At 39.6% G+C, this 19,212-nt stretch overlaps 1 protein-coding gene across 3 annotated transcripts in view; it reads right to left on the bottom strand.

Annotated features, from left to right (window-relative positions):
• Positions 1 to 270: 270 nt before the first annotated feature.
• ptpn11b (protein tyrosine phosphatase non-receptor type 11b) overlaps positions 271 to 19,212 on the bottom strand; it is a 44,735-nt gene continuing 25,793 nt past the window's right edge. For 2 of the 3 annotated variants that reach the window (XM_084367879.1, XM_084367881.1), the window contains exons 4-16: positions 16,093 to 16,285; positions 15,728 to 15,847; positions 15,429 to 15,542; positions 12,979 to 13,075; positions 12,663 to 12,742; positions 11,915 to 12,070; positions 11,142 to 11,273; positions 9,193 to 9,347; positions 7,438 to 7,505; positions 7,190 to 7,341; positions 6,690 to 6,790; positions 6,463 to 6,592; positions 271 to 3,480 (exon numbers count right to left, since the gene is read on the bottom strand). In XM_084367879.1, coding sequence (XP_084224005.1) covers positions 6,505 to 6,592; positions 6,690 to 6,790; positions 7,190 to 7,341; positions 7,438 to 7,505; positions 9,193 to 9,347; positions 11,142 to 11,273; positions 11,915 to 12,070; positions 12,663 to 12,742; positions 12,979 to 13,075; positions 15,429 to 15,542; positions 15,728 to 15,847; positions 16,093 to 16,285 — 1,456 coding nt within the window. In that variant the 3' untranslated portion in view covers positions 271 to 3,480; positions 6,463 to 6,504. The remainder of the gene's footprint in view (positions 3,481 to 6,462; positions 6,593 to 6,689; positions 6,791 to 7,189; positions 7,342 to 7,437; positions 7,506 to 9,192; positions 9,348 to 11,141; positions 11,274 to 11,914; positions 12,071 to 12,662; positions 12,743 to 12,978; positions 13,076 to 15,428; positions 15,543 to 15,727; positions 15,848 to 16,092; positions 16,286 to 19,212) is intronic. The other variant, XM_084367880.1, reaches the window with a different exon arrangement.

Below are 19,212 nucleotides of genomic sequence, written 5' to 3'. Positions count from 1 at the left end.
GCACTTTACCAACTGAAGCGACAAACAGAGTGGTCCAACACAAACAGTGCTTCACAAAACACACTGTCCTGTGTTCTCTGCTGCTCCTCCACTACAAGGACTGCACCTGGAGGCAAAACAGTCCCAGATACAGAAAGCTCGCTTGTTACACTTTAAGAGTAACACAGTTACAAGGAACCCTTTCCAAACATGGATTGGAAGAGATTTCCCATCTAGAAAGAGTAGAAAACTTGCTACAGACTCACAACAGAGACAAGCAGAACTCATGTGTAAATTTACATAGCGCCATCATAGATTTTTATTAAACTATTTGATAATAAACCATTTTGTTGCCATTTCTGGCAGCTCATTGCATCAGCAGTTGTAGCCTATACAGCAAAAAAAAAAAGGCATCTGGGCAGAGCCAGTGCAAGAAGAGGAAAAGCCTCCATTGAACAACATGGGAGCACTCAGTACACCACTACTCACTTCAGGCATACTGTGAGCATCTGAGGAACGAGGAATCAAAACAAAAAGACATCATGTTCAAGTAAAAATTGAGAGGACAAGCAGAAAGAAAATACCGTGTTACTACTGCATACCTCCGTGTACACTGGTTCAGCTCAGAGCCAAGTGTTACTTATCGATGGTGAAATGACACCAATAACAATAATAATAATAGTAATAATAATAGTCCAGACACAATACAAAATGCAAGAGTGGATAAAACAATCAATTAGAAATACAATTTGAAATGTATCAGCAAAATGAAACAACAACAACAAGAAAAAAAAACAAAAAAAAAAACAACACTGATGGCAAAAATCTAGTGCACTACCACAGCCAATGGACATCCACACACAGCCTGAGGCCAAAGATTCAGCAGTTTCACACTTTCAAGTATTGATGTTTCACCATGTCATAAAAAAAATCTGACCCATAGAGGCAAAGTAAAATACAATAATAATAAAAAAAAGAATCTAAATTATCCACAGCGCAAAAGATAGTTCAGAAACACAGAAACAAAACCACAGAAGTCGTTTGTCATTCATCGGACACAGATCACAGTTCAGACGGGAAGAGAACAAAAGGAAAAACCCAGAAGGATTCAAACATTCATATTCAACTGAAGTACATCGACTGGTGCAGCATTTTTGTTGCCTTTCATAAAACATAGCTTTTATTCACAACCATTAAAATACCTTGGCAACAATTTATTCTCTCTGGGAAAACTCTGAAACCGGAATCACGAGACAGACAAAGCTTTAAAGCTTGAACAGATGTACTGAGACCTTAATGAAATGACTGGTAAGCCTTAAAAAGACAGAAGTCGGGTGGTTGAGACAGGATGATATGGCTGCTGCAGGTCATAATCTTACTTTATTTTCATACTCCCCACAAGGTCAACAGCATCAAATTACAGTTTATCTTTGTGTAGTGACTATCCATTTTGATGAGACTGAGCTGTAATTTAAAGGGACAGTTCACCTTAAAATTAAAAATACATATCTTTCTTCTTACTTGTAGTGCTAATCATCTATCTAGATTGATTTGGTTTTAGTTGTTGAGTAAGCCGTTAGCTGGCTTTGCTAGCCTCTTGTCCATGAGTTGATGCACACTTCCTTTGGTGTGGTGACACAGACAGAAAGTAGTTTCTACATGAAACCACTAACAACAAGGTCTGTGGATTATCCTGGGTAAACAGGGTCATGATTTCTGGAAAGAGACAGTCCGCGTTGAGTTTTGTTGTAGCGCTGTGAGCAGCAGCAGGCAGAGTTATATTCAAGAAGGGGCAGACATCTTTCAGCCAGATATCTAAAATAACAATCTAGACAGATAAAAATCACTACAGGTAAGAGGAAACTGGCCAATTTATGACTGAAGAAAACAAGAACAGTCCAGCCTGTGAGTGGAGATGTTACTTTAAGTTGTATACTTCTGTCTGTGGAGAAAGAGGAATGGTCGGAGCACCAACACCAAGTGCCGCTCTTTCATGGTTTATTTGTTGGCTTAAAATCAATTCAAAGGTAGACTACACACACTTCATCATCTTTGTTTTTGAGGTTTAACCATTAATTCTTTACATTTAAAACGAGCAAGATCAGATTTCGCCAACCTTTCTGCGCTTGTATTTGAGGAGGATATTTTGGTGCTGATCCTGGAGGCTAAAAATAGCGAACAATCTGCCAGACAGTGCAGAGGGCTCGGTGCTCCGCGGCACCACCGTCTTCCTTATCACATCAATGACACCGGCTTACTCAGCCCGCTATCATCAAGCCTGGATTATGGCCATCTTCTAAATTACTTTTTGGAGACAAATCTATTCTTCAATCTCGGGCAGATGGCCATCTGGCCCACTGTAATCGCCCCCTTTCCCCTGTCTCCTTGTGACGATCTCCTCCGACAGATGTTGAACCGCGTCAGACCCGCTGATTAACGAGGACAGCCAGTCAAATGAAGCTGAGACACGGCGGTTAGCCAAGCTCCACTTCAACCACCCATTCAGGAATACTCTCCACCCATCTTCTGTCTAACTACACTTACTATTCATCATTTAATCAAAATTAGTGCTGGGGATGCTGCTTAGATAATTGTGCTTGAACATGATTTCTTCCATAATAATGCTCCTTTATAAATATATATGTATATATATTTAAAAAATCAACATCTCATATGTTACACAACCATTATACCAACAGTATCAACAATAACACCAAGAAATAATGAAAAACAAGCTGAATAAAGGGACAGATTGCGTTTGAACTCAAATTAAACCACTATTTGCACCCAAAATGAATATGTCAAATTTTGTTGTAGAAGAGGCCTTGCTTGCCTTCCCTGTGCCTCAGGGTGCTGTAGCAGGTTATGTAACTGCCCTGGCTATCACTCAGCGTCCACATTAATAACCACCACAGCTGGAGAGACAGAACGTCACAAAAACAGTCTGATGTCTGAGTCCGAATGACAGCCAGCAAAGACAGAGAAAGAGGGATAGTGAAGAGAGCGGACAAACAGCTTAGCTTTGACCTCTTCTTGGGTCCCTTACAGTTTTGTTGAGTTCAGGCCGGGGTCACACTCCATGTTCAACATCCACCACCCCGAGGAAAAGTGGTTGTTTCTCATGTCAACTCGGGTTTCTAAGATTTGGAATAGTAGCAACAGTAGAGATGTAACAGCAAGTTTAGGGAGGCTAGATTACAGACACATCCTGTGACAAGGCACTTGTGCTGGGTAAGAGAGGGAGAGGCTGGAGGGGTGGGGGGAGAAAGGTAGGAAGACAAGGGTCCTGAGTGAGAGCGCTATGCTGTAGAGTCATCCTCTTTATGGAGGGTAAGGTTTGACTCCAGACAGAGAGGTCCAGCAGGACTGCAGCAGGAGAGGGGTCAGCTCGCCACCTTTAGCCCAGGCAGGGTCCACCGATGAGGGGTGTAGTCGGAGCGACACGCTCCCTCCTCCCCCGAGGGCTTTTCAGGCGCTGACGGAGCGACACCTCCGCTGAAACTGAAGCAAACACGAACAGACAAGCAGCCAAGTGGAGTTAATGTCTGGTGTCACTTTGAATCATCTAGGATCTGATGTAATTCATGATATGGAGCTAAAAGCAGCGATTTCTCAGGATGTAGACAGGGAGGGATGGGTCACACACAGCAGCGTGTCCATGTGTGTTTGGATTTCAAATTAGCTTTGTTCAATGATTAGAAGTGCTTTGATCCGACTGATTTTCAACAACCTTTATTGCCTTTACAGTTTCTCCCACACATGGACTCTATTTGGGCTGGCCACCTGGGTATATCAAAGTCGCTCTGCTGAACGTCTGTGTTGTGCTGAAAGTTGTTAGTTTATGTTAGCGGATTCCACTTCTAAACTAACGTTAGCTACTGTTGCTCTCTGTTAGCAGAGCGGAGAGAGTCACTGAAACAATTACTTGAATGTGCACATCGTTCACAGGCTACCAACACGTCACGTTAAAATCTGCTCACATATGGCCAATTAAGAAATACATTACAGTATGCCACATACTGGCAGGGAGAAACAGAAATGTCAGTAGGAAAATTGAAAATTCACCACAACACTATGTAGGCAAACTTTTTAAGGCCATTCTGGGAGGGATTGTGGATTTCTGAGTCCCATTCCCAGGTTGTCAAATACCGACACTTGAGGTTGGTGGTTTGGGTCGAGACGTGGCCTTATAATACATTTGCACCTTTTTATATCAAGGAGTTCATTTGTGCAGCACAAATACTGTATCTTTGTTATTTATGACATCAATCTAGCAATACTGGTAAGTCTGCGTTAAGTTGATATAGGTGTGGACGATTTGTATGTCATGCTTTACAACATCTCTGAGAGAGCTAACAGTCACAAAGTGAAATAGCAGTAAAATTAGTCTTCGCTTCTATATAGGGATGTACAATATTTGTAATTAAAAATATCTGAAAACATTTTTCAAATGCTCAACTGAAGCAGTTACAACCCACACAAAGTAACAAGCAAAGCCTTTTCAGAGGCCCAGAGATAGTTATCATGTAGGTGAAAGGCAAAACATGCAACGACCAACTGAAATGATAACCTGCCCTGACTTCCAACCACACTACTCTGAAGAACACTAACAAGGCATACAGAAGCTAGAATTATACAGAATACTACAGTAACTTACACATACATTAAATGTGAGAGTTCAAATACATGAGAAGAGATTTAACTTGAAAGATTTCACCATGAAAGACATACAGAGCAACTCTAATCAATATTGGTGAGTGCTATAATTTGAGTATATTACAACACTGTTCAGTGTATATCTTGTACTGATGACCCCGAACCAACGCTCTGACTCACTCCCTTTAACACTGCTGGCTTCCCTCTCTGCTTTATTAATAACTCTGAGAGAGGAAAGAATGAGCCTGTGAAAATTGAGGTTGATTATAATTTGAACCTAAATTAAATCTTTTGTTGCTTTAAGGGGAGCTCAGGCTTTCTTTTAAGGGCGCTCAGCTGCTCCTGGCCACTCTATAATTTCAACCATAATAAAAGAGAACATTACACGTACAAAATGAATTTGACTCTCTGGAAGAAACTGAACTCTCTCTTGTGTCACTGTAAAGTTTTAACAGCACCTTGAGTTCGGATTTTAGAGGAACAATCAGTCAAGTGGAGCCTGGTGCATTTTCTTCCATATAAAACATTTGCAAGTATTTCTTGAATCCTGTATTGTTCACAAGCACATTTACTAGGTTGCTGTCATCTCCTTCCCGGACTTTACAGGCACACTGCAGCATAACTTTGCATATTACTGCCACACATTTATGAATGGGACTGTCTATTGCATGTGCCTCCCTATTCCCATGCACAACACAAACAAAACAGGGGAGGCGCTATGCATTAAGGTCTTTGTAATAAGTCTTACTTAATAGGTAATAATGCCCTTGAGAGCCCTTGTTAGATGCTTAATAACATAAATAAGAATATATAGGCACCAATAATAGCATCATAAACATGTTTATTGTTAGATTATAAAACATTTATAAGCAGTTAGAAGAAAACTGTTAACAGTTTATATACATTTTAGAACATTAATGAAAAGCCTGAGTCTCTTGAGTTGAACTAACTCACTTATTATGTCATTGTTAAAACTTTACTAAGCTTCTTTGTTGATTTATTAAGATTAATGCATTTATTAGTAATTAACTAGGATTTTTTCATGTAATAGAAATGGTCCACCAGTGCTTACGAGGGTAATTTTGCTAATTTTTATGTAATTTCTTGTATCTTTAAATGCTTCATACCAAAATCTGTAAAACCTAAGCTTAAAGTTTATGTACAAAAAATTAACAATAGTGAATGATACAAGTATTGAAATTATGTCATAAATTAATAAAAATATCAAAAATCAGAGGGTTTTTCGTTACATTTAGATAAATAAAAACATATTGATCCAACTTATACAACTTATTTGAACTATGTTAATATTTCAGTTTTTGAGATATGCTAATTTTTATGAGCAGAATATAAACACGTTTTGATAGTTACATCTGCAATAGTATTCCTCCAGTGCCTCCATTGATATTTATTTTCTTTACTATCTTCACTTGCTAAATATGCTCACAACTAAAAAAAAAAACTTAAATCAAAACTATAGATTATAATAGTGCTGTAACAATGCTAAAGACTACCATTTATGACATCAACCTGCATCAACCTGTGTCTGTGCTCCCCTGCCTCCACTCAGTGGCACCACTACGTTTGGCAACGTACAACCCATAATGTACGACATCATCAAATGCGCATAACGTGATTTGATGGAGGTTAAAGTCTTAGCTTCCTGTTGCAAAAAGAATGAATGCTCTCGCTATTACGTTTCATATATTAGGTCAATTTAGACAGAATCATGTAGACAACAATCGGGAAGCCCCCTACTGGAGGTCTGTTTTCATTGGGTTACTATAGATACCTTTGCAAAGTAAATGAAATTGATGAGGTACTTACAGAGAGGCAGACAGAGAGATGTGGAGGTCCACAGCGATGGTTTTACCTCCTGGTGTTGCTGCTAAAAGACGTCTGAGGGCTTTTAAAGTTTATGTTCTCATACACACTCGACGAATCATCATTTGTCATCCTGCAATAACACAGAGAGAAAACTACCATCATCCTACTTACTGCTCTGTTTCTGTTATCACATGTTTAACAACCATCACTGCATGTGTTCTACTTACACAGAAGAAGAGCGTGAGGATGTCATGTTGGGTTTGGACCTCGAGTTGGTCATCGGGGGATATTTGATATTGGAATATTCCCTCTCCTTCATCTTATTCCTCTGCAAAGAGACAACGTGACAAGAGGCAGATTCAGTTTAGAGGACAAGATGCTCTGTAAAGCTCTCACAAACCGTCTGAGATCTGAATTTTACTTTAAACAGTCCCAGGTGGCATTCAGCACTTTGGAAACTTACTGAGATAGTTACCATACTGATGTTTGCCTCAAAGCGCTAGCTGTCATATCGTAACACACATTACTAGCCTTCATACTGTTAGCTAAAACATGTCCTCTATAAATATTTCAAAGTCTCCATTACTGCGTCAAAAACTGTTATGTGATGTCTTTTTATTTCTTTTAGAAGCCCCGGGGATGTTAATGTGTGTGTGTGTGTGTGTGTGTGTGTGGGTGTGTGTGTGTGTGTGTGTGTGTGTGTGTGTGTGTGTGTGTGAAGGAGTACCTGCTCCTCCTCCAGTCTCTTCTGAACCGTGTCTATGTACTGCTGCACAGCCATGTAGATGAACTTATACTGGGCCTCCGTCTGCACCATGCCCGACCTCTGCTGCCGTACCCTCTGGATGGTCTTTGGGATGTCAATGTCACAATCGAGACCTAGAACACACACACATCCAGAAGTTAGCAGATATGCTGTGCAACCTTTTCATCTGAAAAAAGTGTGTGTGTCAGTTTTATATATCAGTTTCCCACCTTGGCGGTTGATGACGTCAATGAGGATGTCAACGACGATGATGGTGCCTGTCCTGCCGATGCCTGCACTGTGGGGACAACAGAGTGAAAAGTCAAACCATGTGTAGTTACTGCACCTGAAGATATCAATGCCAAGGTGAGAAATACACAATGACAATGGATTTAACACATGAAAGAGTAAGCTTATGAATAATAGGTTTTCACTTGCCAACCACAATTAAGTCACTTGAACGTGTTGTTGTGTCACATATAAAATGCTGTTAGATCTTACAGAGAACACAGCTCAACTCAGTATTTTCCTCACAATAGCATCATTAATTTATCCGGAGCTAACTCATCATTGAGGTTAATCAGTCAGATGTGTTCTGTCAATGTTCAGGTTGAGGTGTTTTTTGTTTTCGTGAAAAACAGGACGCTCACCAAATGGACAAATCTATAACAACATTCATTTGCCAACAACATATTGGAGAGCAGCAGTCTAAAATAAATATCTCTATAAAAATACAAAACAAAGTGATCATTCCTGACAGTTCAGAAGCGTAAGAAGTACGGTGAGTCAGTGCATTCCTGCGAACAACAACATTAAATATTTAGACCTCTGTCAAAGCAGCAGGAATGATTTGGTTATAAACTCTGTCTACCACAGAGATAAATCCAAAGTAGTTAATAATAAGTTAATAATTCTAGTTGAAATCAGTTAAAATTAATTATCAAACTCCACACTTTACTTTTGGGTTATCATATCAAAACAAGAAGCACATCCTGACTGCAGCAGAACTAAAACAGATGTTATTTCAAATCATTTCTGCTGTTTACTTAGTGGTCATGCTGACATCCTTTGTAAGTAAACCAGATCAATGTGTTTACAGCATGTGGAGTAACAGTTTACTGGTAAAACAGAGCTTTATCTAACAGTTAGTGAAAGTTGCAATTAACAGCTTAGGATCAGTGTATTTAAGAGCATGTGTGTTTGTCCTATTGATAATCATGTCTTCTAAAAAAACACAGGGTCACTGAGCTTGGGGCATTATACTGTATATCATACACTTTGCTAAGTCGGTTGGTTAATAGTGACTATATATAAGAAGGTATCCCGGTACTAGTTTGGTGAAGATTTAATGCCAACATTTTGAACTTTAATTATAGCGCACCCAAGTGGCCAACTGAAATAATATTTATTTAATACTACCTCATGGGAAAATATAGAATACGAACAAAAAAGGAAAAAAGAAAAACAGCAGTGAGCCACAGATGAGTTTAGTCATAGAGGAAAACCCCTGGAAGACTCAAGCCAGACAAGTTAATGTGTAACGTCTGACAGTGGGTGTGAGCATGTCTGGTAACACTTTATGATCACTTCATCATTACTAAATGGAAAATCTATAGTTAATTAAACTTATATAATAGTTATTACTGTTAACAAACAATGAAATGCTTTATAAACCATTTATTATACAATGTTGGGGCTTATAAACATCCCTTGCAACTTTATAATGGCCATTCAAATAATGTTTTTAGTTCAATTATACAGTATTTATATTTAATTGTTTAGTAAATGGTTTTTGAAGCATTTTATTGTTTGTTAACAGTGAAATAGCTATTAAAATGAAATAAACTACAATGTTATAATCATTACAAAGTGTTACTGCCAGTCTGAGTGTGTACACAAGATGGGACTTCAATCATTTTTGTTGTTGAAATCTGCTTAAAAACTGTGTTGGCAGATCACCTCTACCATTTTCCTGGGGTTTGTACCTGCAGTGGACGACAATAGGTCCAGTGTCTGGAATGGTACTCTGGGTGCGGTTGACTTCCTCTAGGAACCAGAGGACTCCGCCGGGCTCATTAGGCACCCCATGGTCCGGCCAGCTCAGGTACTGGTAGTGCCAGATGTACCTCAGAGGTTCCTTCTACAGGAAGATGACAGCAAAAAAAGATGATGCGTAGTCATTATAAAAGTGATTCTAATGACTTTGGACAGGTTACATATAGTCATCCTCCTTTCTCTCCACAGTGGCTCTACAGTGTTCATTAAAAGTTAGGCCACTGTAACAAATAGGGGGGAAATCCACAATCCTTATTCCATGCATGGTTTCAGCCAGAGCTAATCTGATGCTTCAGCAGTTGTATTTAGCCAGTTAAAGTGGGCATTTGTCTGTAACTTTAAGTCACAGACAGCACAAAACTCCCTCTTTATATTGATACTTGTTCATTGCTACACTGGAATACAGGGACATTCCCTGGTAGTCACATGTAGGCTTTGTTACTCAATTTAGCATTGTAGTAAAGTTGCAGTTACACCATTACCAATGACCAGATCTGAATACAGAAATATATACGTTTGTATGAGGATTCTCTCATTTCTGACAGTGGACTCCAGTGTGCAGAATAAAATGTAGACAGACTTCTCTTTTTTACTTTAGTCTCTGCTTTGACAGGAGATTGACAGCAATATTGATTAACTTGAGTATGATCTATTAATAAACAAGCCATGGTTCACTTTCTTTAATTTGGCTGTCATTCACCTGAACACAAACATTAAGGTTGGACAGAAGCATCACTTTGGAGACAATACTGCTCATGCCTTGCTCCGATGACTTTCAAAGTCGTGAGATCAGTGGACTGTTCACACTACACACTCATAGGAGGAATCATCAGCGTGACTGTCTGGCCTCCAAAGTACAATTTGTCAATCAAAAAACAAAAAACAAACAACAACAAAGAAAAACACGCATGAAGAGATACAAGAAAGGAGCGGACCAAATTGTTTGCGCACTGATTTGCATTGAAAAATCGAGCAAGAAAATGAAAAGAATATGGGTGAGCTGAAGGTAAATAAATATTTTTGCAATGAAAATGTACTGTGGCCTGTTCAAATTGTGGTTTAGCAAGGATGACCAGGTTATAAATATTGAAAAGCTTGTGTGTATGTCAGTGTATTCTGATACACAGAAGTGTATTCAGAAAGTATACTGTGCCCCCTGCATACAAGTAAGAGGCATGATAAGACTGGGTTCAGAGAGCTACTGCAGATGACAGCAGAGGAGAATTTGCTCTCATTTGCTCCCAGACCCATCCCGACACGACCAGATACTTCGCCTGCTAGATATCTTTCAGGCGTCTGCATGGCATCTGCAACTCTTGGATCACTCTGAACGGTTCACACAGAGTGAACCTCGCTTCGCCTCTGATCTGGGGGCTTTTGTTGGCAATTTTCACAAACTGTCAGCGAGTGGAAAATCAGGGCTACAATCCTGTAGTATGAACTCAGCAGACGGTGATCCCAGACTGTGAGCTCCTCCATTGTGGTTTTAAATAGGATATTGGATTATAGGGAATACCCATATATAAGACATTAAACCTGCAAGCTTCTACTTACACCAAGGTTGGATAGCCAAGCATTACATTTCAAATTCCACGATTTCAAACAAGAGTGGCCTTTTGTTTGTACCCTTCCTTTGCTACTTATGAATTGATCTATAAAAGGACAACTCCGGGTCAGTGCTTTAGTTCAAATTTCAGGTTTCAGTGCAAGAAGACAATAAATCTTAAAAAGCTAAATGCAATTATTTTTTTATGCAGTCAATCCTCCTCTACGTACAAGCACGTGCTGTAGGATTGTGTGTGTGTGTAAGTGTGAGGGGTTAGATAATCTGACCCTAGGTCAGTGGGTCAGCTCTGATTAAGTACACAGCTTTCCTTACCCGGTCAAGACGGGTCACCTCCAGCTTCCTCAGGATGTAGTCTTGTGCCGCCCGTTCGTCCACGTTCCTGACAAGCACCTTCCCAAACTCCTTGGTGTCGTGTAGGTCGGGCCAGTAACGGACACATTTGTTCTGAATTGGAACAGAGAAAAAAACAGAGAAAGATGGAGAGAGGAGAGGGAGGGCGGATGGTATTAGACAATCGAAAGAACCAGCTCAACTCAAGCAGCTTTTCCAATCAGCTTAACTGTCATACTATCCTTGTCAGCCGTCTCCCTCCCCTCCCCCACACCTTACACACACACAACCATCATCCCTACTACACATATCCACCCCTCTCTCTTAGAATCTGCTAATGCCATTAAGTACTGACTTTCAAATAAAAATACAGGAAGAAAATGGTTGACATGCAGCTAGAGCAGTATCATTTTTGTCAAATTAACTTTTCAGGGACTTCTTGTTTCCTTATTTTTTTTGTAGTGGCTGTTTGTCATTGAATGATTTGGATGCAGGGTGTTTCAGTTATGCTCTTGTCGAGAAAATACCACTCACTTCAACAGAGAGACCGTTTAGTGTAGAGTAATGCTATACAAAACATCGAAAATGAGCTGGGGAGGGAAAGACAAGTGACGTTCTTTGGAAATACAGTGTAATGTACAGAAACATTTCTGCTTAATTATTTTCCTTCCTATACAGAAGCACCATATTATTTCACTGACCACCTGCTGACCTACTTTCCTGTATGTGCAGTTAGCTTAGTTCCAATCACTCACCCGTCCTCGCTCCACCTCCTTCGTGGTCATGACGATGACGTGTGTGTTCTCCTGATACACCATCTTCCAGAAGTCTACGACTGTATTCTGGAGGCAACCTTGGGTGGCGATGAAGACTTTGCCCTCGTCAACATGGCGCCCCTCTTCATGCATACTCTGTACAGCAGGGACAACTCAGAATGAAGCATTTTGTCTCGGACAAGATTCATATTCACACAGGAGACATACTGATGTAATGTGACTTTTTTGGTGATTTGCTGAACTAACAGCTTCACTTTTTGAAGAAAACATTCACCAATTAAAATAAGACTTGTTATGGAGTTAATGGCGTCTCTGTCTCAGCCGCTCTGTCCCCTATTGCTCGTTTGTGCGCTATGTAACTTCAGTGATTGGGTAGCATCGCAGTCACAGCTGTCAGTGATATTACTGAAACTGGATCATATTTGACGGAGAAAATGATTTCTGGTTTTCCCTCTGATGTCCTCCAGCTGCTCTGCCTCAACTCTCTGTGATTTATGGACTTTCCTGAAAGCAACCCGTAACTGCTGTGTACTGTAGCTACAAGTTAGCTCTGCTAGGTGACTCTGTTCGGAGCACTGCCAGGAGGTGGTTTTCATGTGCAGGGCCGGGATGAGCAACTAAACTGGGCTCAGCGGGGAAAAGACTTTGTTTGTTGAATGTTGTGTGTTACTGCTATCTTTTGATAGCCTACAGTTAAATGGTCTTGTGTAATGCTGAACAGACTCACTCTGATGTAGTTGGCATTGATGTAGTCCGAACCAGGAACATCTGGATCTGCTTCCCTGATTTCAACCCGAGTTGTGTCAACTGAAAACACAACATCAAACTGTCATTTAGGCACAGCAAAATGTCTACAGTTTCCTGACATCAGACTTTTGTGACATTATGTTCTTTTTCAAGCATAATGTCAATTGATAGGCAGTGTGCTATCATGGCGAGATCTTCACGCTCTGCTGAGGCCTCTACATTGTCTGGTGTCTATTTGTGTCATTCTTTCCACAGGAAGTTGGAGAGAGGAAATGGCAGGTTGCTGCGAGACTTACAGGGGAGGATATTCTTGTATCTGTTTTTACTCTTGTTCTCGGGCTTCTGGCCTTCTTTCCGGGGATACAGCAGTTTGCACTCCTGCTGCTGAAGTACCTGAAAGTTGATGAAAAAAGAAGAAAGGGAAATGGCAGGCCAATGAGACATTTCTATAAGAAAGAGTTTCACGAAGTTTGAAACAAAAGAACATCTACTATAATTCAACTACTACATCTGAGGTTCATTCATTCATATCAGCCAAATGTTCAGATAGAAGCCAGTGTTTTCACACTTTTCCATGGATCAACAGGTGACGGGATTTCACCAAAATATACATCAATGCACACATAAAGGCAAGGAAGGAGAAGACTTCAGGCTAGTAAACAGGGTTGTGAACAATCTTGATTAGGGTTGCTTCATGAGGAAGGAAAGGCATTCAACGTGTTTGTGAAATGCGTTTTGGTGTGTGACACTGAATGTAAACATAACTTTTGTTTTTGCTAACTCCACAGGGCCCCTTGAATGCTTTGTGTCTTAACAGTGTAATGGGCCTTTAATACAGTAGAGGTCACCCTGGAGTGAAACAACAAGAAACTGTTCAGGTTGTAGACTTCAGAGGAAGCATTTCAGCAGAGTTTACTTGAATATAAAAGGGGCTCAAAAGCTAGAAAGATAGAATATGTCAAACAATTGCAACATTTATTTACAGCCATGTATAAGTGCAAATCCAGATGGACCAGTTGTTATCTTAATAGCCCTGTTTTATCTGAATTGATTTCCAATAACTCATACTGTGTAGCTTGTTTATACTGCACAGCATATATTTTATGTCAATCACACACACTCTGACACAGAAGCTGCAGTGAGTCATTTACATTCATTCAAAAAAAGATTATCATCTCAATAAAGACTGTAGCCGAAGAGCAGACAATCCAACAACCAGACATTTATCAGTTACTATGATTTTGTAGACAAATACAACTGTAAAAACCTGTAACTGAGCCAGCGAATACCAAAGAATAATTCATAGCCCAACATGCACTGACACAATAGAAATGATTCACAATAATGACCTGCCAGTTGCATGAAAATGACAAAAGCAGGAACAGAAGAGCATGCCACAAGATAAGCTTCAACAACATCATTACTCAAAGGTTAAGGCAGCATAAATACATTTGAATTTCCCCCGATAGACAAGGAAACTAATAAGTCACAAAAAAAAACAGATGTAAGCCTACACAAATAGATACATATGAAACAGCTGAATATATAAAGTTGTGGAACAAATTGCCTACAAGATGACATTTATATGATAGCTATGTGACAAATTATTGTTCTGGAAAATAAACTGTGTTACTAGCCAAAGCAGGAAAGCCATCGAAGTTAGAATTAAAAAGTTCACATCAAAACTAAAAAATGTTTTGAAACAGTTGTGTTGTACTTTTCAGTGGTTAAAATTTGGCCTCCTAGTGAAGATGGCACTCACAGGAGCAATTAAAATCATTCAGGTCCACTAATTATTTCTCGACTCAAGCAAGCTCTTCACTGGAGCCTCATCTAATAAAACTGTTTAACACAAAACATTTAAAATGACTGGAATTGCAAAAATGACCAACAATAACAACTGGGAGATAAATTTCTGTTCATGTCAGTCAACACTCATATATGTAGTGAAAACTTAAGTGGTTTAAGTTTTAATAAAGGTATTTTGTGTAGTTCATTTTGTTCTTGGCAAAATGGAAATTATCACTATATTGACATGTATGATTCCAGTGAATAATTTCCAGTGAGAAAACGTACCGTTTTCACTTAAAGCATATTTTTTTGAGCTTTGTCAAATGGTGCAACGACAATCGCCTGAAGCTCAATATCAGCAAAACCAAGGAGCTTGTGGTGGACTAAAATGTTTTGAATATACAGTAGATGTTGTTGCAAAGAAGCTGCACATTCTAAAACGTGGATGCTGCACACTCATTTTCAACCAGGTAACACAGAAGATCAGTACAATCAGCACAGTTTGAAGGTGGGGTTCCTGTGTTATGATGTGGCATAATGGCCTGAAAAGTATTTTCGCAGAACGTTAGGATGTCACAGTGAAGTTGACCTTTGACCTTTTGGATAACAACACATGATCACTTCATAATTTTATCCTATTAGACATTTGTGTACATTTTGTCATAATTAGCTTATTAATTCTTGGGTCATGGCCAAAAGTGTTTTGTGAGGTCACAGTGACCTTTGACCTTTTACCACAAAAATCTAATCAGCTCGTCCTTGAGTCCAACTGGACAGAAATTTCCTCAGGGCATTCCTGAGATATTGATTTAACAAGAATGGCATGGACAAATGGACGGACAGGCGGACAACCCGAAGACATAACACCTCCAGCTAGGGCTATCGCAGGCACAGAGACATAGAAATAAAAATTGACAGGAATGATTCTGGTGTCGATAGCTTTAAGGCTACATACCTCAAATTCTTCCCAGAATCCTTGTTTGGGTTTCTCAGAGTTGTCTGCCACTTTGTTAAGCTCTCGTACCCGGTTCTCAATGTTTGCTGCATTTATCCGTGTGGCGTTAAAGGGCTGTTATCACATTTTGACAGGTAAATTAAATTAGTCAACAGAGCATTAAGTTTCCAAGTTTGAAAATAACATTTTCCTGTGGTTAAAATTAACCAGTGTATTAACATTATCAATGCCTTCAAGGTTCTGCATGCAAAGGATTCACCAGTCTGGAGGCTTTGGTATGTTACATTTCTCTTTTATACCTGTTTGAGATGCACTACGATGCCACTTTTCTCCACCATGGGGTTCTTCTTGTAGTGATCCACCAGGTCAGCCAGGGTGTCAAACCTCTCACCACCACCCACGTCGTATTTACCATCCTGCTGGAGACAAACATCAACAGTTTAACTACAGCAACAGCTGCTCTGAGGAGTTCCTAGAGCGCAAAAATGAATCATGACCTGCTTAAAAATACATGACCCAAACAGTATGCTGAGGTAGTTTGAGCATTGAACTCAGGGGGACGTTCAGGGAGGCATTATAAGCCTCCAGCCTGTCTTAATCCGCAAAATCCTCCTTACCAATTTTGAGTTTCTGTATACTTATGGCCTGGGCTGAGTTACCTCACCTGGTAGCGTATCATGACGTGGGTGACCTTGGTCTTGCGGTCCACATTCTCATGTTTCTCCTCATTGGTGAGAACCGAGAGGACGAAGTCGCCTGGTTTACTCTGGCTCTCCCGTACCAGGAAGCTACCGGCTTTGCCTTTGTCTGTGAGCAGTTTCTCTGCATCTCGCCCAGAGAGGTGCCCATGGTACCACCTGGAGAGGAGTTAGAGCGCAGACTGATATACCAACACATGAATCCAGACACAATTCTCAATGACACACTGACAGATTGAATGACTGAACGTGCAAACCAATGACTTAAAGGACGATATCAAAGGATTTGTGGCAATTCCTCAAAATAAAATAATTATTATATGTTTTCACATTAAACAACAATAAACACTTTCATTAGTCATTTTGTAATCCTATGTGCCTGAATCACCCACTTACTTAAAGGTGCAGTATTGTAAGAATTGGCTACCCCTATAAATCATATGCCAAAAAATAAGGGGCATATCACCTTAAATATTAGCTTTACCTGCAATAACAGGTACAATTTTAGCTTTTTAGAGGGCAGTGAACACAACACTTACATATTATCACCTTTTAAGATATTTACACATCCAGAAGTTAGGGACATAATCATTATCATTCTCCTTTTAGCTCTGTTTTTGGTCTCTACCAACTCCTGGGGGAAATACCTGGCTCTTTAGGTGCTAAATGCTCCACTATGTTCACCAGCTAATCACTAACCGGGTCTGTCTGCTGTTTGGCGCTGAGCGGGTAATATACATTGTGTTTTCAGAGCTTTTTCACTGAAAACAACTGTCTGCTGTGGCCAAAAACAACATTATGAGAGCAATGAGAGTGAACTCAAACAGTAAGGTTGCAGCAGGGCAGCTAAACAATAAGCTGAAACTCACTATAAAGCCCCATAAAGCAGAGAGGAGCTGCAGATTCAGTTGATTATTCTCTGTGGGGTCTTCAATATGAGTGAACCCTTTCACATTGTTTTCACATTGTCATTGGATACATTATTATTGTAAAAAAAACAACACATTTGATTACAGGCGCTTTAAGCGATGTTTAGGACATTCAGGGTCAAAACCATTTACTGTGGGCAGGCATCATGTCATATTAACTGGCTTTGTCTATTACGGTGACAAAAGCAGCTACAGTTCAGTCACAGCAGCAACAAAAAAAAGCCACATAAAAACATGCAGCAGACAAGACCTAGTCAAAAACATCAGCATAGATTATTACAGACAGGCTGTGTTTACTGTCTGCTCCTCCAACTCCTGTGTAGGTCGGAAAGCTCAGCCTAGGGCTAGATGTTGTTTCAAGGTGTATCAATTACAAGACACGTAACAAGAGTTGAGACTGAAACTTGACAAACCGAAAAAAATTTGCAATATGCTTCCTTCCGCAGCTGGAAAAGTCCCATATTGTAGCTTTAGGTTTCAACATAATGTCGATCTATATGGGCACTGTGAGCGTAGACTCCTACTCGAGAATGAAAGTGTTTCTTACACTGCTGTTGCAGCCTCACTCATTTGCTGATGTTCAGATGAAAACCTGCCTGTCTGTGTGTTTTTTTCCTGTGTGGTGATGAGCACAAGTGTGTAGGAGGCTCTGACAAGAGACGTATGTAGAATGGAAAAACCACATAAACCAAAACCAGAGATAAGTTGTTCTTAGACCTAAATAGAAACTGAGCTAAACACATTGCAATGTGTAGAAGAAGTAACTGTATATAACCTGCTCAGCACGAGATGAGCACAGCTGAAGAGTGACTTTATTTGCAGTTGATGATATAAATATGAGCATGTAGCTTTTTGAAAATACTTCCTGTATGCATGTAAGTACATGCGAGGATTCCGGCATTAATGCACAAGCCGCCTAAGTCTCCCATTTTAATGAAGGTGTGTAGGTGTGATGAAGTGTATAGCTCGTCCAACCTGTGTATACTCTCAGGAAGGATGTTAGCGTGTGGATACTTGGTGCACATAAACAAAAACAGCAGCACCACCCACTTAGTGTGTTTGAAGATGCATTTGGGAATATTCCACTATTTATGCGTGTGGAAGTGAAGTGCATCTGGATTTCATGTGTGGGAGTGCATGTGTACAGAATAATGCATCCTCCCTGCAAACAGTACATATAAACACACGTGTGAATTGGTACACAATTAATGAACTAATGGCTGATGTTTCCCGTTGCCATATTAACCAGTTATCTTGCTGGTGATGTAGTCTTGACAATGAATCAATATTATCAGCTCTCAATGGAATTGCTCTGTGCTGATCCTATTGTATTATTAGTAAGTGATAATAAACAAACAGCATGTTAAATGTTGTAAAATATTTGTATATAAAATGTTGCTCCTAAATGATAAATATAGCAACTTCTGATCAACCCATATCAATTTCAGGCTAAAATTAACTACCTTTTGACCCCGCCCACTTCAGGTTAAACTACTATATGGACACTGATAATTTAGTTGGTTCAACAAATACAGATAATGGTGTGCTTGCTCATCCCCAGTAAGAAACTAGCTGGTGAACATAGTGGAGCATTTAGCAGCGTTTGCCTATGTTTTTGCTCAAAATGTTATATATTTTTCCAATGTAATCCGTAACAGTGGACAGTTCATCAAAACTAGAAAAATATTCCTATTAATATTGTCATGTAAATTTAAGCTTAAACAAGCCTGCTCTACGGCTCAAAAAAGTTCCATTCAAGACATTAATGAGATCTGATCTCATTAATCTCATCACGCTCCTATATTCATGATAATTTAGTGTCTGAATATACAACTTTTCTTAAGATGTTGGAATAAGTTTGTTTTCCATCTGTACATGAATATTGCTCTGGCAATACATGAAATTCTACTGACCTCAAAATGGCCTCTTTAGGTTCAATATACTGGAAATGACTCACAACTTTAATGCATAATATTAGATGTAAGAAATTTCATGCCCCAAATCAAATTCAAGAAATGACAAGGATTCAATATTTTTACCAGAGTTCTGTTCTCTGCAGGGTGCAAATGCCATAACATGATACAGTAACAGCACTGAAGGCTAGACTAATAACATTTCTCTGGTGGTTTAGCTGCATCTCATGGCAAGATGAGTCTG

This window comes from Pagrus pagrus (genome assembly GCF_965226575.1).
Source record: "Pagrus pagrus genome assembly, chromosome: 11".
In the NCBI taxonomy this organism is placed as follows: Eukaryota; Metazoa; Chordata; class Actinopteri; order Spariformes; family Sparidae; genus Pagrus; species Pagrus pagrus.
Note: the sequence above shows the minus strand (reverse complement) of the source record. Positions and strands in the feature narration are given on the sequence as shown.